The 22,286-nt window shown below is 34.3% G+C and overlaps 3 protein-coding genes across 3 annotated transcripts in view; 1 reads left to right on the plus strand and 2 right to left on the minus strand.

The window, feature by feature from the left end:
- LOC128992446 (homeobox protein Hox-D8-like) overlaps window positions 1–6,751 on the plus strand; it is a 108,635-nt gene extending 101,884 nt beyond the window's left edge. Inside the window, exon 2 of the mRNA XM_054416023.1 lies at window positions 6,463–6,751. Within this exon, the coding sequence (XP_054271998.1) occupies window positions 6,463–6,711 (249 nt within the window). The 3' untranslated portion in view covers window positions 6,712–6,751. The remainder of the gene's footprint in view (window positions 1–6,462) is intronic.
- Window positions 6,752–8,616: 1,865 nt separating this feature from the next.
- Window positions 8,617–12,323, minus strand: LOC128992010 (uncharacterized). The gene is made up of 2 exons (XM_054415342.1): window positions 11,425–12,323; window positions 8,617–9,647 (listed from the first exon to the last, which is right to left on the minus strand). The coding sequence occupies exons 1-2, from the start codon at window positions 11,824–11,826 to the stop codon at window positions 8,844–8,846; spliced, it is 1,206 nt and encodes a 401-aa protein (XP_054271317.1). The 5' UTR covers window positions 11,827–12,323; the 3' UTR covers window positions 8,617–8,843.
- A 4,754-nt stretch (window positions 12,324–17,077) lies between these two features.
- Window positions 17,078–21,081, minus strand: LOC128992349 (steroid receptor RNA activator 1). The gene is made up of 4 exons (XM_054415889.1): window positions 20,970–21,081; window positions 19,171–19,532; window positions 18,833–18,935; window positions 17,078–17,943 (listed from the first exon to the last, which is right to left on the minus strand). The coding sequence occupies exons 1-4, from the start codon at window positions 20,980–20,982 to the stop codon at window positions 17,741–17,743; spliced, it is 681 nt and encodes a 226-aa protein (XP_054271864.1). The 5' UTR covers window positions 20,983–21,081; the 3' UTR covers window positions 17,078–17,740.
- Window positions 21,082–22,286: the final 1,205 nt, after the last annotated feature.

Here is a 22,286-nt window from a genome sequence, read left to right on the forward strand (position 1 = left end):
ATTTTTAAAGTTAACTGGGGGTGTCCAGACTTTATCTTGCTTAAACGGCTGCCATTTTGATTAGGGGTGCGATATTGGCCTCTGGTTTGCGCCATTCAATTTTTCTTGATAAACCCTTTAAAATGAGGGGTCACATGATAGGTGTTAACTTTCGAAAATTTGGGGCTGCCCCCAAAATATCCCATATTTGGGGCTGGGGCCAAGGTGTAACTTTGATCAAAAAGTGCAATTTCTTATGGTGTAAATATGTGCCAAGTTTGGTTTTCCTACTGCAACGCGTTAAATAGTTAACTGGGGGGTTCCAGACTTTTGCCTAACTCTGTATAATATGTATTCTTTAGCTTGATGATTACCGCAAAAATGGTCCGATTTTAATTGGATTTGCTTAGTGATGGACGAGACAGGATTTTTTATTCCCTTCCTTCCGATACATCACGGGAAATGCATGTTTTACATTTTAGCCTGATTTTTGCAACATTTTTGAATACCTACTGATTTATGACAGATTACTGGTTGAATACAAAAAAATAATAATATGCACGAATATTTCAAATGTTTTATTAGCCTAACAAACATTAATACTGTATAAATAACACATAACACATAAATAACATTTGGTGTTGCAATAGTTGGGACTATTAGCATTAGTTGGAACGCAATAGTTTATACTGTTGGACCAAACGAACGGCAATATAAACGTTGGACCAAACGAACGGCAATATAAACGTTGGACCAAATGGTTTTGGGCCTTTTGAAGATGATCCACACGTAACACATAAATAACATTTGGTGTCCGCGTAAACATCGACAACGTACTGTGTTTGACGACTACGCTAGCGCTACTAGCATGTATCACCCTAACTAAGGCGCGCAACAGTTCGTCTATTCACCACTAGGTGTCTCTGAGCCTAAATTCATAGAAGTGTATTTATTAATCAATAGTATTAAATTATCAAGGTACAAAAAACGAATTTCACTTTAGTTAAATTAAAGCACCATTTATAAATGATAAACTAATGGAAGGTTTCTAAATTCAAAGCTGAGGTTGTTTACATTTAATACTCTGTCTCCGTTGGTACTCGCAGTGTTTTTTGAGTAGCTACAGGACTACACCTCTTTTAAGTTAACACCTTCAGTACCGAGGTACCGCACACTAGACACCTATTCGTGGTGTTAATAAAGTACTGTTTGAAAAGCCGAGAGTTGTGTCTCTTACCTGAGACCGATGATTGGCTTATTAGTATTAACTACATCTACTAGATTATTAATGTCTTAAACTCTTATTATGATTTGTGAATAGAATAGAGTCCATCATCCAACGAAGCACCGAACTCGATTTAGCACGATAACTCAAAAGCTATCAGATTTTATGACAAACATGTTAACTTACTATTATTGCACCAGCATGAATGAATCTATTACTTATTTAATACGCAAGCAGGTTTTTTGAGACGATTACTCCTCCGAAACAACTGAACTGATTGAAATTTGTTTGGTGTAATTGGAAAGAGGTATTGTGAAGTTGTGCAGGAAACTTTCTTTTTAGGAAAATAATTAGAGAGTGAGGCAGATTTAACTTTTTGTTTTCAGGGTGAGGCCGAAAACACCATCTGTTTGCAATCTATACATATTTATGTATATAATATGTGTTCTTTCCCTGGTTGACTGAGGCAAAAATGGCCGGATTTTGATTGGATTTGCTTGCTATTTGGTATAAACGTGTGGACCTACATTTATTTATCGGAGGGGTTTATGGGGTAAAAATTGGTTTTTATATTTTTTTTTCATAAAAACATAACATTTCCAAAACATTTTGTAAAGCTTAAAAGCAAATCATTTAATATATTACCAACATTTTAAATTCCCTTGCTATTCTTGTGGAGAATAAGAACACTTTTGTAGTTTGCTTGTTTGAACACTGTTTGCTTGTATGTGAAAATCTTTTAAATTTTGATCAAATTTGGAATATTCATCTTTTCCATACTAAACTATTAACATTTCACAAAAAAATTTAATTACTGTACCTGTAGCAGCAACCGTACGTACTCGTTCAATTGACATTTCTTAAATAGAGAATAAAAATATGTTGTCTATTAAAAATAAATTTCAGTGAAAATCAAGCAAACGGAAGTTGTCTTTGTCTGCAGGTTTGCTGTGGCTGGGGTATTAATTACAACACGCTGGTACACATCAGCTTTTAAATGACAACTCAATCGTAAAAAATCAATTGTGTAGAACGACTGGAAAAGGGATGTAACTGGGAAACTACTTTACTTATATAGATTTACTATTATATACAGGGTGTCCCGGAACTCTCTACCAATATTTTAGGGCATTGCTCCTGGGTAAGAAACATAACTAAATATCATATTTAAACTGTCCGGAAGACCTTAGTTACTCACACAGCCACCATTTTGTTTTTTTTCAGTTATTAATTTTTTTCTAAAGAATGGTTAAACATACGAAATGGAAACTTTGCACAAACATTTATGACAACTAGACAAAGCTACCAAAAAATTATCAAGATTTTTCAAATTCATAAAACAAAATGGCGGCCATTTAAAATTTGTGTAAAATCAATGGTTTTTGAGTTATTTAAGAAAGAAAATTTTAAGTTGAAATTCGCTTAGTCTGCAGGTTGGCTGCGGCGGGGGTATCAGTTTATAACAAAGGATGTGGAATATCGCACACAATTTCTTGGTACTTGATCGTCTAAATCTAAAGTGAGGGTCGGATAACTTGGAAGTTCGGATAACTAAAGACTGGATAATCAATACTCGTCTATTATAACAGTTCATGACAGTCACTACTAGAAGTCCTTTTAATTACTCACTCTAAAAAAAATTATAAAAATTTACTATGTTTGCACGAAAATCATTCAAATACAAATAAATAAAAGGTTAAAATACCTGATATTTGTCAATCGATTGGTCCGGAAACACCACAAGAAAATATGAGATCATTCAAATACTATAGTTATGTAATAGAGTTTTTATGAAACAGACCACTGTTTGAGTCCAATAAAAAGAATTCAATCCTCAGAAAAAATCAGGTATGACAAATAATATTGTGTAAAATTGATAGCCCGTTGAAACTTTATCTTGGTACTTGGAGCGTAACAGCAAGGCTAGTCACCATCGAGTATAAAAGATGTTTTCCTGGAGATATTCTTCATTGATGGACACCAGCTGATTCAAAGATGTCAGTAATAATTGTGAGTATCGTTTTTTCTTATTAAGTGTTTTGTGACTTAGTCAGTGATGCTATCATCACTCATTGAAAACTTGTCGTCTTGTCTTTTCCTAAAACTAGATATGCACCATGGTATGTGTGATTCATACTTAAATCTATTTGTTTCCAAACACAATAAAGGTTTTGTTTGTAACATTCCATTTTTCAGCTTCTAACTAACCAATGTTTACAGATTGAGGTTTCATTATAAAACTTAAATTCTAGCGAAGGAAAGAATGGTAGTTCAAAGGACTATCTCCTCTAGGATTTACCCCCTCTAGCCTTTGCTTTAGAGGAGTCTTCCAAATGTCCATGTGCTGATGATTTGCTTTGTTTTAAATGTGAATTGTATTTTAACAGCTGATTACCTTTAGGTGTATTTTTAGCCAGTCAAATTGTAAACAAGACACATGCTTTTATTGATATGTGTGGTTGATTGTGGTAGATAAATCATTCTTCATGGTATGCGCATGCAATCAATATAATTATTTAAATATTAAACTTGGCGAGGCCAAGCTAATGAAATGCAATGAATAAATATAATATGAGTTTTATTCATCTGCAACTGAATAGAAACATTTATCTCATTTTTATTTATGATAATGTATTTTCTGGAATGTAAATTTCCTTTAACTTCAAAGTAATCTTTGAAAGGGGTGTATAAATTATCCGTGGACGAGTTTTTTTCCCTATTAAAGTGCACAGTTTGCACATCGGCTCCTCACCAAATAAAATCTACCAACAGAAGAGAAATAATATACTATTCTTCTATGTTGCTACTGAATTTGGATGCTTTCCATTATGTGTAACCCGACATTCATTTGTCTCGTTTGAAGCAGAGACCATTAATGTTAGAGGAATTTTACATTCCAAGGTGTGAGTTTACTAGAGTTTAATTAACTGAAAGGGGACACCTCTATACATTAAGACCCTTAACCATGATTGTTTGAAATATGCCGATCAACAACCGAAGTTGAAGTATCCTCAAATTTTAACACTGCCTCAATAGAAACTTATGAACATTCACAGCCAGCCCCTTTCAGTAAATGTTAACAGTGTTTTTAGGACTTTCCAAACCACTAACACCAAAACACTTTCTTTCTTTCTTTCTACACCAAAACACTTGTCTTCATATACAATTATCAAATGGCAACAGTAATCATCATAGAACTTTATTCACCGTGTAGAGGTTGAAACCAGTTATAATAGTGGATGAAGTAAGGACCATGGCGTTTGAACAGATCAAGGCCCTTTTTGCTAAGACGGTATCGTATTGTTAATTTATGGAATTAAAAAAATACATTACAGTATACTCCTTCTTATAAGGACTCCTCAGAACCGAGGCCAGTCCGGATAATGGTTTTCCGGCTAAACCGACGTCCCCAAAAACTTGTTGAAACGAACCTTTTAATTGCATACTGTATACAGTATTTTACTTAAATTTAGGATAGCATTGTATTTAGACACGTGATCACTGCTGGTCTCAAATCTTTCCCACGAGAACAGTCGTTTCAGTACCACTCACTTCTTGCCGATCTAGTCCGGTTAAACCGATGTGCTGATAAAAAATTGATCGGTTAAAGAGATGTAATTTCCGCTGAGTGTAGCCCGGTTAAAAGGTATCCGGATAAGAGGGAGTCTACTGTACATGTTTTTGTCAGTCTTTAAGCAACAACGTTATGGTAGCCAAAAACTATACGAATAAATCAACACTGGCACTAAGTGCAAATCGTTTAATAAGGTTTCTGTGCGACGGAGATGAATTCATTTTTAAATCTGTTGCCAATTAAGGACCTTTGTGGATATAAAAAAATTCAAATTCAATGGTACACTTAAGCGGTGTCCAGCCGAAGTGGAGGAAGACCCTGTGCTGTATGCGATGTGAATTTTTGCACAGTGCTCGTCGTTTGGGCTCTTCCTTGCTCGACACAAGTACATATCTGGAACAACATATCAGAGCTAAAAGTGCTCGGTCGTCCCGCAAGTGAGTTTAATCTGTACCTTATTTCTCTGTGACGTGGGTGTGTTAGAGATATCACAGAATGTTGTTTACATTTGTACAAGACCAGCAGTTGGTATCCAATCCATCAGTTTACATCGAGACAGTGATTAAATATTAGGATCTTCGTTTGTCGATGAATGTGTTTAAGAGTTCCAGAGTGTACCATTTGTTGTCCTTAATAGTATTTAAGATGTATCATATCAGTTCGGCAATCCCTGGTTTGGTGACACCAAGATTCGATCCACATGGAAAATGTTAACTTCTCTACTTTTCTCGCCGTTTCAAACTACACTGATGAACGACCTCTACTGATCTACAATGTAAATTTTTACTATCATCTCTATAATCTCTCACATTCCCTTATACAGACTTTTCTATCATACCCTTCTCTATTCACATCTGTCAATTAGCGAAGGACTTTAACTGGGTTTTACCACATAGACAGTCAAAAACCTAACCACAGAATGTGATTCAAATTGACAAGAGCGTTAAATCCATTCACATATTACCAGGCTATAATAAGACTAATTAATTATCGCATCTGGTTGAAGTTGGATAGAATAGTATTGGAGAATTGTAAGATTGAGCTATGGTGTCACATTCAAACTAGCTTGTTTCTTATCAACAAAAGCTTGTTAGAGAGCCTTACAAACAACCCTCATAGATGAGGTATGGGTATTGCATTTTTTGTCCTAGGACACTAGGCACGAGCTTGGGATTATTTTCACATTACTTCAAGCTAGACCTGGGGATTACGGCATTATAACTTGGATAAAATCCATTGATTTGGTGGGATTTTAATTCGACATTAGGGACTGAAGTCCTGTACTCTATCTCTAAGCAATCCATCTCACTCTCCATGTGTATGCAATACACACACAAGATATGTTATGATATAAAATTGAGTGTTGAACAAAATAATAAGTTTACGCACAGAGGAAACATTCAATGGTACACTTAAGTGGTGTCCAGCAATAGTCCTGGTGTCTAGGGCAAAGTCCAACACTGCCCCCTCACCCTCTTGTACTTTAACGCTCACAACGTTGGAAGACTTGTGTGATAGGAATTTCCGCACAGTGCTCTCACTGCTTGGGCTCTTCCTCACTCATCAAGTGTATATTTCCGGCTCAACATACTAGAGCTGAAAGCGCACAGTCGTCCCTTTAGCAAGTTTTATCTGCACCTTACTTCTCCTTGGTTTATTCAAGACTCTTCTGTTTTGTCCGCAGATGCTCATAGTACTAACAGCTGTAACCGCTGCAGAACCTGAGTTCTCGGCTTACTCTGTCATCTCCGTCCAGTCGTCGAAGGCACAGCCGTACGTTTACTCCATCGCTGGATTGTATCCCCCCTCTATGTCTATTTCCCCCCCTCCACCTCCATCACCTCCTCCTTCGCCATCTCCCCCACCATGTACCCCTGTTATCTGCAAGCCTAGCTTATGTGGCAAAACCCCCTTACTGTTTAGGCCGTCATGAAAGTTATAGTTGTGAATTTTAAAATAAATTGTAAGCTTATTAGGGTTGTTTGTTTGAAACTCCCTGCATATGAATACTTCTAAGCTTCTGGAAAACATTTTTTTTATTTTGTAAAATAATTGTTATCATTGTGTTTGGACTAGTTGCGGCCAATTTTTTATCAAAAAAGGACATACATTAGAACCTTGACTTTTAACCGTCACCCTAGCTTTTAACCGACCACTCTCTGTTGTCCCAGTCCGTCACACCGCTACAGTAATTAGATTATTTTTTAATGTGACTTCATTTCACTGAACATCAAACAAGTACTACAAAATAACAGTTCGGTATTACTCTTGTACGTAAGTAACTTAAATACGTATTATTCACTTGTACAGGGTTTAATTACCTCCAAAATCTTTTAAATAAACTTACTGTTAAGGTTTATAACAGGATTTCTGTTATACGTTGATTCTCTTAACCGTCACGCTCCTGGTCCCGAGGGTGACGGTTAATGAGGTTCTATTATAGCAGAATGAACCACAAAAAGAGTCTGAGTGTGCTGATGTCAAAATAAGCCAATTTTTCATATATTAATATACAATACAAAAGATGCTTTAGTTTAAAAAATAAATTGTTCAGTTTAACTTGGTTGAGAATATGTCGTTATCGACAAACAGTCATTTACAACAGCATAATCGTCGTGGCTCAACCCAACTGTTTTTTTTTTTTACTTGCTACAACTTTAATTGGGAAATGTAACATCTAGTTCTAATAAAAGCCAAAGACTTAGCTTATCTTTAAAAATTGAATATCTTAAGTCATTTTGTACCACATTACACAGAGTAGCTAATCGTTAGTCTCTTTAAGCAGGCGAGGAAGTTGTTTACAAAAAGGGCTTGGTAAAAGCAGCTGCAGAGCGGAAAATTTACAGTGTTCGCTTCCAATACACTTAAAAAGTCGTAATATGAGTTACATCAGTCATTACGCTGTCAACCATAAACCATCTATATTAATGAAAGTTAACTTTGCATCAAAATTAATATTGGAAAGGATTAAAAGTGTGAACTTATAAAACAAGTAGATAATTATGTTAAGATAGTGCACCTATATGTTGTAATTGTATGGATGGGTTAATTACCCCCTATTTTTTGCTAGTAGTGGAGCAAAAAGTATCGTAGATGACTTACCGTTAAAGGTGTTAACGGTACTCACATGAAATCGAGGCTCTATAAAAACCTAGTTTGTGGCCTAGTAGCATAATATCACCAATTTAATATTGCACTTTTATACATTTGCTCATAAATAATTTAAAATTACCTTTAAAAATATTTGATAAGTTCCCAAGTTACTACAGTATAGATACATTTCACATAAGGGTTTTTATAAATTGTACCATAAAAAGGTTGCTGATATTATTAATTTTAACTAGATACATTGGGCTCAAAACTATTAATATTTCAAGACAGATAGACCAATATAGATATTGATCTCTTGATTCTTCCTAAGAATTGGTGTCAATCGGCGACTAACTCAATTACAGATATAGAAAATATCTGTAATTGAGTTAGTCGCCGAACTAACTCCGCCGAAAACTAGTGACTGCCTCCACGGACACTTCAAACTTCTGTTGTATTATATATTTTTGGGTTGTTCGGACGCCTGACGAATGTGTTCGAGGTAAGAAGATAGTGTTAGTTTATTTAAATAATTGCAAATACATTTTAAGCACCGTTTTTAACAATCAACAATGATGGACGATGAAAATTTGATAGACTATTATGATTTAATTAAAAGATTTTTATTGTAACACCATTACAATTTGAACATTTGTTTAATTAAGGTTTATGAATATGAAACAGAGTTTTTAAGAGGGTTAGGCCTAAGCAAAGATAGAGAAGTTTCTAGATTAAAAAATATGTTTATTTATCATATAATTGTTAAGACAATGACAGGCATGTTTTGAAACATAAACTATGAAAACTAGCAAGGCAAAATATTACAAATGTACACTTAACTTGTGTTGTTTAAACACAAGATGAACAATTTAACAGAAAAGATTTCACACTTCTAACTTATTTTAACTTTTTACAAAGTAAATTGACGCTCTGTACGAAATTTAGTTGTGATTTTAAGTAAAAAAGCAAACTAACCTAAATATAGTCTTGAGGGTCATACTTATCGCCATTTTGCATACAAATGTTGTGCAACACACACACAGAGTATAAAACCATGCTTGCAGTATCTAGGTCAAGAAGTTTTAAAATCCCAAACCGATTCTTTATAATCTTAAAAGTCTCATCCACTAAGAGGCAAACTGTGGCATGCATAGCATTGACTTCTATCTCCTCTTGAGACAGCGTGCCCGAGTCCTTGTAAGGTGTAAGCATGGACGGAAGTTGAGGAAACTCAGGGCCAGCTAGAATGTGTTTGTTAGGGTCAACAATTTGACTCGCGTCTGTAGTCAATATTTCCTTAAGCTGACTCTCCTGCAGCACTTTTGACGGAGGAATTCCTCCGGCTAAACCAGCGAAAATGTCTCTTACAATGAAATCATCATCGCAAACCATCTGGAGGGCCACACAGTACATTCTGAGTTTCCCGTTGAAATGTTCCCTTCTAGTCGTAGAGTCTTTGGGGATGGGAATAGCGACGTATTTACACCCGAGAACACCCACAACTCCAGGAAAACCGTACTTGTCTTCTATTTTGTTTGCGATCTCATCAGCCTCATCAAACATAGGCCACTTGATAAAAGTGTCAGACTTATTGTTCAGAGTTGCGCAGATATCGTAGAAAACACTAGTGACTGCCTCCACGGACACTTCAAACTTCTCCGCTGCTTCTTCCTTAGAGCAGGCATTGCATAATAGCGATAAAATTATCATTACTTTCTTTTCTAAAGACACGTCTTCTATAGGCTCCAATTCTTCTTCCGAGAGGATTTGAACAAGAATCTGAAAACAAAGGCAAAGCTTTTATGAACAGTAAAATATTTAAATATTATTTATTCTGATAGCCCCTGGACTACGAATAATGACTTTATAGGCTTACCTCCGTCAGTAGTCCAAAATTGTGTCTTATTTCAACTAATGTTGATCAAAACTAACATGTTTCGTTGCACTGCAACATCTTCGGAGCTTTACGTCAAAAATAAAATAATAATATAATAGAATAATTTACATAAAATACAACACGGGACACGGAACATTTAAAACACAAAAAAACACAATAGCGCTATCTTGATGCAACACTGCAGCGGTTGTAGGTAGACCGATACTACAAGGCTATCAACGTCTTAAAACCCACCTTTCTTACTACGGTATTCCATTTCAAAAGTCTGAAAAGATTCAACAGTAGCCTAATCAGTGGCGTCATTTCACCGAATCCTTGGGGGGGGGGGGGCAAACAACGGGGGTCATGCAAGGAGCAAACAAGGAGGGTCCGGGGCGGGGGTCCCCCCCGGAAAATTTTGCAGTTTTGAAACAAAAAAAGAGGGGTTTAAGCTTATTTTAATTGTCAAAAGCACTTCAAATAAAAAAAAATGAGTAAAATTTATTTGAAAAATACAGAAATATATACGTATAATAACACTTGCAATAATATATATTTAGGCCTACACTTATACTGTTGACTTACAAGACGGTAATATACATGTAAAAGTTGGTAAGTGGTGATTGATTTTGATTGGACACTCCAATCATCATCAGACCCAATAGGCGAATGACAAGAATCAAAATGGTGTTCCCTTATTTATTTAAAATTTATTTAAATTCAGGCAGAAAGTTTATGAAACTAAGAATTATTGACAACAGACAGAAACACAATAATTTTATGTTGGTAAGTTAGTCATCTAAGAAACGTGATCAATAGTTCCATGATGTATTAATATTATGTTTGTTATTAGATTCATGACCAATTTCTCTTTTACAACATTTAGCAATGAATACGGTTGTTCATAGCCTATAGTTTATAACAGTTTATTTTGGTTTTTAAATAAAATACAAGTAGCCTATTTAAGAACTTAAATCAAATTTTATCACCAATAAAATAGTTTGACACAAAAGTACAAAAGGTTCTATTTAACTATATTAAATTGGTAATCTACAATGTTCAAAATAAATTACGTAAAATTACGTATAATTTTAATGCTTGAAAAATTCATATAAGTAAGTAAATGGCAAAGCAATGCTTCTAAAAAATCTGAATTTTTTACGTAGGTATATATATTTAGTTAGTGGTTTCGTACAGCACCAATCAGAAAAAGTAAATGATAAAAAAAACTACTAATTTATGTAAACTCAAAATGTGCTATCTAAGACAATAAATCAATAATAATTTTTGTTTCCAATTACTGTACAAGAATATGCAGATTTTTGTCTGCTGTGCTTTTTAGGATTTGACAGGAGAAAATATTTGTATATTGGCTAGTAGGGTACAGTATATTTTTTTCTCTAGCCCAGGATCCAGGGGGGGGGGCAAATACCCCCTGCCCCCCCCAAATAATGCCCCTGAGCCTAATATAGTTACTAGAACCATTGGCTGATTTGGCCTTAACAAAATTGTTTGCTTAGAAAAACGTTAGGTAACTGATGGGAATGATAAATTGCTTGAAGCACTCATGAGATGTCCGGTTATTTTTATCAGATAGGTAATCCGTTAGCTTAGACAGAAATCATGTTCTTAACACATAGCTTATTAAACTTAAGTAACTTCAGTCAATGTCTAAATTACCTCAAATGTAGAGCGTGATACTTTGAACATTGCCTTAAAGTCAGTTTCATTACATTGCAGAAATTGTTCCTCAACATTTTTCTTTTTTGAACCCTTTTTACTCTTCTTTTTTGCTGGCTGTACGTCATCTTTGCTCAAAGATTTTTTCCTTTTATGTTCATTTGTTTCTTGATCAGGATTATCACACACTTCTTGATCATGATTTGGTATAAGTTCTTCATTGGACATTTCTACCTGATATTCTTGAGACTGAGATTGGGCAATGAGACAGGCTGCAGAAAGAAGCTGTGTTTTCATAGACGATTGGTCAGATGCAGCAAAATTGTAAACATGTTTCTTAATAGGCATAGTTGTTTCACAAACAACATAGCTCAATAAGCGTGAATAAGAGTTAGAGTCCATAGCGATTCCTCAGGATTCAGGGTGTATTGTTCATACTGGTCCACAGCCAATAATAATAATGTCATACATTAAAATGTCTAGGCCATTAAAGATAGACATTAAACAGTGGCATTGTTAGCTAACCAAACAGCATAAACTTATTAATAAAGAATAACTTAAAGTGGCCTATTCCACCAGAAAAATAATGTTTAATTGGTATTTCTTTCTCAACACTTTGGAGTTAATAGGTGCTAATTATGTAAAATTGAACACGTATTTATGGTCAATAACATGGATTTCCTAGTAATGTTTTGACTTAATGGATGATTGAGGTTAGGTTAGTCACTTATTCGCTGGTTGACGACAGTAGTAACGTATCATAGTTTCAGGGCACTGATTGTAAACTCACTTTACTAGTAATGACTCTGAAAAACAAAAGATGTACTACAGTATTGATTAATCAATTTGACAAAGCGAAAACTCTCTTTTATGGTACAAACAGGAACAGCAACAGCACAGACCGAGACCAATAGACCATAGAAATGAGAGAGAGGGACGCTAGACGCTACACAACATCACAAACACAAACAAAACAAAAACAACAACCAATGCTAGAATGATAAATGCCCGCCGCCTTTTTCCTCGTGCCCAAAATGGTGGTCTACAGTTTTTATCCATGAGACCTGAGTCCACGAACACGAAGAGCTCAGATCTCTGACTAGAAGGAGGATTACACTAGGAGGATTTTTTTTAATCCTCCTAGGATTACTCTGGCCAACAAATTTTCCAGCTTACTAAGATTATGATGATTAAATTCAAGAGTGCCAATTCGGTCTCATGCAATATATATATACGAGAGGTCGTCCAGTGGTCGAAACTCGACCAAAAATATGTAATGTACTCACTTCTCTATTTTCACCCCACACTGTAAATAAAACATGTGATTGGAGTTTCTTCCATTTGTTTTGATTTTCTGTTTATATTTCGTTGTTATTTCGTCACCAGCATGGCAACGCATAAAATCCATGTTAATTTTTTCAAATTTTTAAACTCATTTTTTGTGCTTATCTTTGAGCCTATTTAAATTTACAAAGGGATTCTGCACACCTACAGGAAAATTGCTTTCTAACGGTATGCGCAGATTTACCCCACGATGCACACAACCTGAGAAAAAAGGTTTTAAAGAAACATGCTTGCCTATTAATATATAGATAGATAAAGAGAATATATACTAAGATCACAGCCATGGTGGTCTATTCATCAAGGATGTAGGAGACCACAATATGTAATGCTTTTATGGTGGAAAGCCCACTTGTCAATCCGTAAGTTACAGGGCAAATTCAAGATTATTATAATCAATGAATATTAGAATCCTCATTTATATGTAAAATTATGGTTAGTTTTAATGTCAATGTTAACATTGATAATGTTTTGAGTGCAATAGAAAGAGATGCAATAGATTATGACTTATGATAAGGTGATATTACCGAAATACTTATTTCTTATTTAAAATAAGATTTTATTATTTGTTGTTTACTCGTTGCTTTACAAGTTACAGTGCCATATTATGAGCAAAACATCATTAGATATAGTTTCAATTTCTAATATTTTTGGGAGTCATGATAGAAAGAAATCATAAAAAGGTGACCACAATGAAGTACCAGCTTCATGGTTTTCATCTTAAGCCTGCCAATAAATAATAAGAAACAATCCTAACCTCTCCCTCTGTCAAACCTGTCAAACAAACTGTCACTGTCAGTCTATACTCTACTCTATCCTATCTATCTATAGCACAGGGACCACATACTGATCTGTCAAACCAAACTTTTGTTCTTTGTTGTCATACAAAGAAAAGGACAACAAAACCAAGAGCTGCCATAAGTTACTAGCCTTCTTATAATTTATTTGATGTTCTATTGATTGAAGATAAAAATTGTATGTAGTTAGTACCAGCTAAGAAGAGAGAGAGAAGGTTAGTGCAAGTGTAATGTTCTGTCAAATAGATAATGTGTTTTTGCATATTGAATGTTTTGGTTTGGGGTCTTAAAAATGGATTCTCCTTTAATTATTAGTCCCTAGGATAAGTTATACCTTGGTAACTTAAATATTTTTGAGTTATTTTTAAGTCAGTATCTTCAAGAGCTCTGATATCATTCAAATTGTCCTGGGTTTATTTTAGGCTATAACAAAAAATAATAAATAACTTTAGACCATATTTGAATTATTTGTAATAATTAGGCTACAAATTAATTTAAGTTTGCAAAGCATTTAGGCCTAAGTTATTTAATTTAACAACAACACATTTTATGAAATTTATTGCAATGATGAATTAACTATTGCATGTATTGCTATTGCATGTACCGGTACTATTAATGTATGTATTATCTTTTGTTGTTATCTAAAGTCGCATGTTTTCTTGTAGTATGTTATAGCAGTCAAAGGTTATAGTTAGGCCTAATTGTTTTTATACATTTGATATTGTTACCATGTCTATCTAAGTTATTGTTAAGCTTGCTATTCAACCAAGTCTTTTCTATTAGAATGTGATGTTAGTCCCATAGCTGCCTTTCAATAATTTCTGCAAAATAACAAAAATAAAAAATAAAAACATGAGAAAAAGGCAGAAGGGAAGCAAATTTAATTAGGCTAAGTAATTTGCTCCTTTCACATTTCACTTGCATTTTTACCCAGGATATCAAGTAGGCTAATTTAAGTAAAACCATTAAAAAAAAATCAATGGTGTGAGTTTATTTTTTCATAAATCTCAACCTTTAATATTGTTTTACTACCTAACTTAATTTAAATTAATCACCAAAAATATTATTGAAATATTAATTTAGGCAAATTTTATTTACCTAAGACATCTAATAACGATCCAAATAATACTAAAACCCTTGAGCTCCATTTATGAGAAAGTAGGCTAACTTACTTTCGTCTGTAGTTTAAATTTTTCATAGAAAGCTTGCTAACTTAGTTTTGTTGCAAGTGAAACTATTTCAAAGCTTGAAACATATTGAAACATCAAAATAAATAAAAGGTAAGTATTGAAAATAACCCCAGTGTCAAGTGTCATACATCAGTAGTATCGTACAACTTGATAATAATTTTGTTACGTTGATTTAATGTAGTACAATTACATTAATCATAGACCTACGTGTTTTGTTGGACAATGATGCCTCAGCATTTTATTTTTTACTTAGTCAGCCTAAATTGTTTCGTTTCAAAACTGTTAAATTTTTTCAGTTTGCTCACGTTGAGGTATGGAAGTAACCAAGATAACAAAAGATCATTTAAGCTGGCGAATAGATATTATTATATCTTCCAGGTATGTATTGTTTTACGCTACTCTTCTTTAAGGTTGGCCGATTCTTATCTTTCCATTTTCGCTTTTTTACTTGGGCCTGTGCGAGGAACATATTAAGCAACACATGAAATGAGCCTGTACAGTACAATAAATATAAGGAGCACTAACCCGCTGGCCTTGGTATGCTGCCTTGGATACACAACCGTCAATAGACTTGATGAAAAGACTTATAACTAACGATTTATTGCAGATAGTATTTTGTTACTCACTACTCCAGAATAGGTCTAACATATTACTAAACAATACATGTTGTGCTGGTAGCCGACATATTGCAAACACGATACAGTAACGTTGTCCTGTTGTGGCCAGAAAAAAGAGATTAATATTGTTTACTCTTAATTTGTGCCAGTTCACCCTTGGTTAGCTTGATACGTTTCATTGAAAGACCTAAACTTAGATTATGTTAATACTTTTTCAATAAAATGGTGACCATAAAAGAGGCCACAAACCTTGATGTTTGTATAAAGAACATTTTAAGGATTTGATATTACAATTCGTTAAAAATATTCAAGATTATGATGTCAAATTTAAATATACGCTAATTAATTAAAACACAGACTACGAAACATTCCGATTTGAATTACAATCCTCCGACTAATTTACGTTATTTTGCACTGATTAAATTCTAGACATTTTATTTAATGCAGGGATAGAACTGTAGCCTAATGCATTTTTGTAACTCACTTTTCTAATAAAGCAATTTGAGCGAAGATGGTTTGATTCATATTCATTCTAAAACAACTTTCCAGATGAATGCTGTGTCATTAGAACAAGATAAATGTGATGTAGAATACTGTATCCAGAGTTTCCTAATTCCATAAGTATATTCCAGAGATTTGTCCCGGATCCTGGAGCCAGTGGTTCGTCTGGAGTTCACCCTAGACTCCGGAGAAAAAAAGAGTGTTGAGCTCCCAGTGTCCAAGTTTCACTCGTTACGGCACACTGTTGCTCTCTTGCTCAAGGAAATGGAAGTTGTCAATCAACGACTCGCTCACTTCAAGAATGTTTCTTCATGACAGGATTGTTTACTTTCAAACCGTTGATATTTGACTTAAGTGTTTGTAAATAATAAATATTAAAATTTATTTAGACAAGCGAATTTGTTTTAATTTTCATTGATTGGATTTTGCAGCCAATGTAATTATAATTGCTAGTGATTTGTTACGTCAACCATCTTTTCAGTTGGATATTAGCATGGATGAATCATACTCCCTTAGTAGATTTCTCATCCTTGTGGAATAGCTGAAGCCAATTTTATTGTTAGTTCTGTCCGGTGCACTGTTGAGGTGGTGTTTTATTTACACTTTGTTTCTTACTATTTCAATCATTGAAAACCTCGTTTAACCAAATAAAACTATATAATCACAAAGAATAGCCTAGTATTATAACCAAACAGTAAAGCACAAATCATGTAAATAACCCAAAGAATAACTCGTAGCCTAGTTATATAACCAAACAGTAAAGCACAAATCATGAAAATAACCCTATAATAATAGAAAAAAAATGTTGTTGACACTGACACCCAGTGTCACCAGACGTGAACTACACACGAAACGAGCTTTAAAATTTACATTGGGATGATAAGTCTACTTGTTGTTGGTTAGTCTATGATATTAGTGCCAATATTTATTTTAATATCGATGAGTTTTGTGAGAAAAAATGCCTCTATGACTAACTCACAGAACTATGTTCTATTTGAACAAAATTGGTAAGAGCTGGTAGGATGTCTACTTCACTAACCAAAATTCTATACTAAATCCTTAAGCTAACCTTAAGTTCTGGAATAAAATTATAAACAATTTTGGGGGGGGGGGGGGGTAAAGCAGGGTATTTGACCCAAGTTAATGTGATATTTTCAAGAATCTGGGGTATTACAAAATCAGGTATTAAACACAGAAAATATTCACTCATAAATATATTTATTAGTTATAACAACCTCATAATAGTCAGTAAAATATAGTAACACTAAATAACAGCAAACTGAGGAAGAATTACTAGTTTTATATATTTGTCAATATTTTTTTAAATATTTAACATATATGGTTTAACTGCCGAAACAAATTGGGCTCAATGGATTCTTTAGTTTTTTTAAATTGCACAACTGTTCTATATTTTACAAGTCTATGATATGGAATGTTATGTGGACAGGCCTCATTATAAATGTTTAAAATCCCAAAATATTGATTTGACAATCGTTAAGTTTCATCTTACTGCTAAAAAATAATGCATCACTGGATTGTAATAAAAACTTAATAAATTCTCACAAAGACAAGCATAAAAATATCTTACAAAACATATGCCAATTTGCAACCTACTATTTGGGTCAAGTTCACAGCTTTTTGGAAAACCATCCACTTATCTTATTGTTTTAAATAAACAAGACTCGACTTTTAGTGAACTTTGAATAAAGTCAACATGAAAACGTGTGAAAAAAGCATTGGTTAAATATCAAGTTGATAAAACTTGACCTTACGGACAGTTACAAATACTTTACGATACTGTTGTAAATTAATCACCAAGGATTGTATCCTTATCACAGTTAGTTGGGCTTGGAAGTATTGGTAATTGTTACTACAGAGCACTCGAATCAGCTGGATCATCTGGCATTGTTGGAACTTCCTGATCAGCTGTAACATCATCACTTTTCATGGAACAGTCTTGATGATGAATCAGCTGTCTGACACCGGACATCCACGGACTACAAGAGGAAGCGTGGTCGACCATCAGACATTTCTGCAAGTCGTCAGCTTTCTCAACCTCGTTGTCCTTCAGCGCTAAAACAGATTGAATACAATCTGTAAAAATTAGTCAACATTTAAATTGGCAGAGGTCGCAAATGAATCAAAAACGCAAAGAGACGCACACGGTCTTTTCGGTAAAATTTTAAAGCCGTATTTCAGTACCTAAGCATTATATTTTAATCCCTCCTAAATGCCTAAGAAAGTACATAAAACAAACTTTGTAATAAAATCATAAACCTTGAATTGTTTATTATTTGTGCAAACTATTTCTTATATATAAATCAATAATGCCTCAAATGTTTCTTTATGCATCTATGAATGACAAATACATATGAAAAGAACTATGGCAAAATTCACAGTGTTCCAGGAATGTGGTATGTTAGGCACAGAGTAATGGCTGACAATACCTAATTTTTCCGCAAAAAAATACTAACCCGATCTTTAAGACAGCTATGCGTGCTACTGCGGATTAACTAAAAAAGAATGAAATCAACATGCTTCAACAACTAAAACTTAAATAAGTATAAAATAATAAAATTATCAATTTTAGAAAATTTTTCATAAAGGGAAGAACGAGCTATTACCGTAGGTCTTATGGTAAGACCTAGAGGGGAGACCAATTTGATTTTTTGTTGTAATGTCCCTAGGGGCCAAAAACACCATCTGTTCAAGTTCATATATTATTCGAGTTATCTGTTAGCACGATCATTCAATTTTGATGACATTAGGTACAAAAATAAAATAGTGCAAGCAAGTCAAAGCCTTATGGTGATAGTGGACAGTGGTGATATCAATTATTGCGTCAACAGTTTACGGTTGGCCACAGCCTGAAGACAAAAGCAATCCTACTAGTCACTACTAAGTACACCATTGAATGTACACTCTGTACGTTACTTATCTTAGATTTCAAATACAATATTACCTTTTGAAAGCGCAAATATCTTCTGTTGTACATCTTGGCATAGTTTATCATCCGTCCACATCTTCCTTAGGATGTCTAATCTCCGCTGGATTTCAGCTTTGTCCTTTAAAAAAAAATGTACCTAATTCATAAGAACACCAATGAAAGTTTTATTTTTGTACATTAAGTTAACGAGAATATATTTTGATAGTCGAGACTATACAGGAGTAAATTTTGCAGAAGCTTTGCATTGGCTATTAAAAAAACACACAATATCACATACAGTACTGTAAATACTCATAGCTAGGCTAAACCAATTAAAAATTTTTAATTCAACAAGAAAATCGTGAGAAACTAACCTTTTCTTCATCTTGAAACGCTGAGTCCAAGATGTCACAGAGATTGGTCATCACGGCTCTCAATAATTGTGAAGAATCCAAACTATTCTCGTTGAGGCAGGCTTCGTTTCTCATTGGTGTTTCCTTAGGGGGTGTGAAAGTCCCCATAGGTGGGGGAGGTAACTTTGATAAATTACTCATGGATAACGGCGCAGTTGGGTCAACGGGAGGACTAGAGGATGTAGGCGGTGAGGCTCCGTGTAAAGGAAATGCAACTCTTTTGTTCAGGAATGTTCTTGGCTTGGAAGCCTTGAGTTGGGCTGTATGAGTTTCGTAAGAAAACAATGGTGGATCGTTCCATCCCGGATCACATTTGGCACCATCTGAAAATGATTTAATTGATCATATATAGAGATTATAAACACCACTATTTATACTTAAACTAAACTTATTCAAATTTTAGTGAATTGAGAAGAGAACATCAGTAAACTTACTGAGACAGGGAAGGTTCTGCAGTTTAAGTTTCTCTGCAGCCCCTGGTTGCTGATACAAAGATTGAAGAAACAAAATCAAAAATCACAGCTAAAGCTCAACAAGGATACAATATTGATTTGATAGGCTATATAAAAGCTAGTAAAATGAGTGTAACGGAAGATGTAGGCCTATTTATAACTTGACCCTTACAGGAATTGTTTTTGAAAGCAGCCATCCTAACTTTGCTCAGAGATCACAATTTCACAAGGGTTTCAGCTATCAAAGCCATTGTTAGTTTAGCACTAATCCAGGGAAAGTAGACCTTTTAACTCAAGTAAGAAACAACATCGTCCACCTGATAGAATTAACTTTAACTTAACACATTATAACTATGCCTAGGCCTACTAGTAACCTAATGTTAAATATTACAGCAACATTGTTAGGCCAACTTTATGGGTATGGTTAGCTTATCATCAGACGTTGCAGCCTAAGTTATGGTGGAATAGATCTGATGGCTTCAGTAGGCTACTAATGTCATCAACCCTACCCCTCCATTTGAAATATTTCTCAAAGCTGAAAAACATTAGAAACATGGATAAATAATGTTTGTATGTGTTATGTGTCATGGGCCCTAAATGTGCAATGTACAAAATTGTCAGCATTTAATGCTGACGACCTCATTCACATATGAGAAAACTGATTTTTAACGTTTCAACCTGAAGATGAGCTCTTAGCAGCACTACTTAACTTAACATAACTTACCTAACGGCTGCAAGTTGTTAAGTTATTGTATATAACCATAGACAAATAGAATTAAGACCGACAGCAGTGCTGCGGTCAGCTTAAGTCCTGGCGTCCAACGCTGGGAGTGCCTTGTGGTTATGTACCACGTGCGCCTTAACTACACGGCGCTCCCAGCAGTGGACGCCAGAAATTATGCTAACCGCAGCACTGCAAATTCTGCTCAGTCTATATTTATTTCTATTCGTCTATGATATAACACAAGGATCAATTGATATAACAGGTGTTCTAAACCTTTTAAATCTCGCATTATCTTGATCCAGAGGCTAAAACATCACGAAAAAGGATTGCCTAAATGCTGGATCGTATGCTTAGTAGGCTAAAACTTAATTTAGGCTACCGGTAACTTAGTTTTATTATAACTAGGCCTGAAGGTTCTATGAGGCCTGAAGGTTCTATGATGCAACACCAGTAGCTTACAACAGATAGGTAGGCTAAACCCCTAAAATTTATATGTATATGTTTACAAGGAATAAAATTATGTATAAGTGATAGCTAAGTGTAACAGCTTAGTAGGCTAAATTGCAGAAGTGACATATTCTTACCTTTCTTTTCCATAGCTTCAAGAATTAATTACGCCCGATGGCAATTGTTTAGAGCACAGTTTATACCTAAAAATCCAACCTTGATAAAAATGTCGCCCTATTTAAAAAAAGAGTTGGGCGAATATAGGGCTTTAAAAAATAAGGTTAAAAAATTTTAATCACTGACTACAACTAACAAAACAACAGTAATTCAGTAATTAAGTTTTCAAGAAGCAGACTACAGTACAGTACACACTTCACAAACAAAACACAACACAACAACTCATCAACCATCAGCTGAAACTGAAAAAATATTAACCACGTTTAATCCATAGAGTATGGAGTCCTTGATATTGCCATGCATTGTTTTAAAAGGGTGGCCGTTGATACATGGCCACCTTTAATTTAGGCGGACATGATTGATAACAGATAAAAATAAACAGATAAAGCTGGGACTGACTTTAGAACGTAAGACTGCTTATAATCAATGGTAATTAAATAGAACAGTATTATAAGAATTATAATACTGTTATATCTCTTTTATAAAATAGGGCCCCACAACGTAAGAGTTATTAATTGTCTTATTTCTATTTTTATTTAGTTGTAAACATTTTATTAATAAGTAGCTTATCTTTATTTACTTTTTGTAATCTCAACTAAGTAAACAGAATTAATTTTGATCATATTAACCAACAGTTGGCTTCAATGAACGAATCCTGATACTCAAATCTCCAAATTAAAAATCTATTCGATTAGTTGATGTTACAAATAAATAAAGATAGGCTACTTAACAATAAAATGTTTACTATTCAATTAAAACTGAATGAAGAGAATTATCCATTCCCACTAATTTATGGGTAAAATTCCGGGGGTAAAAATCAGGGCCGTACATTTTGAGCTGACCTCATGAAGGGGGTAAAGTTCCGGCCCATATAAACTCTAGGTTTTTATCATTTGATGTGTTCTGATTAAATTCACAACCGGGAAAAAGTAATTGGCGACAAACATAAATAAAATAAAATAAACTAATCAAGCCAGGGTTTGTGGATAAGGCCCATGTTTTCAGGGACTTCACGATCATTGTGGAATGTGTAAAATACAAAAATGTACATAAAACATGGAAATGTCTGTGTGGCTGTGAGTTTATTTCTTTGGTAAGGGTAGCTGTCATAAATCTACCAAAAACTTAGGAAATTCATTTTGTTTCTTTTTCTGTGACCCTTGTTCAGCGAACATTTTTTTAACGTTTTTTAACCATAATTGAATTAGAACCCTTGGCAATATGACTCTTGACATTATTTTACTTAGGCTACCTAAGTCCTGTTTACAACATAGCTT

Source organism: Macrosteles quadrilineatus, unplaced genomic scaffold (genome assembly GCF_028750875.1).
Source record: "Macrosteles quadrilineatus isolate MER2022 unplaced genomic scaffold, UCM_ALF_1.0 Scaffold_4__1_contigs__length_99947679, whole genome shotgun sequence".
NCBI classification, from domain to species: Eukaryota; Metazoa; Arthropoda; class Insecta; order Hemiptera; family Cicadellidae; genus Macrosteles; species Macrosteles quadrilineatus.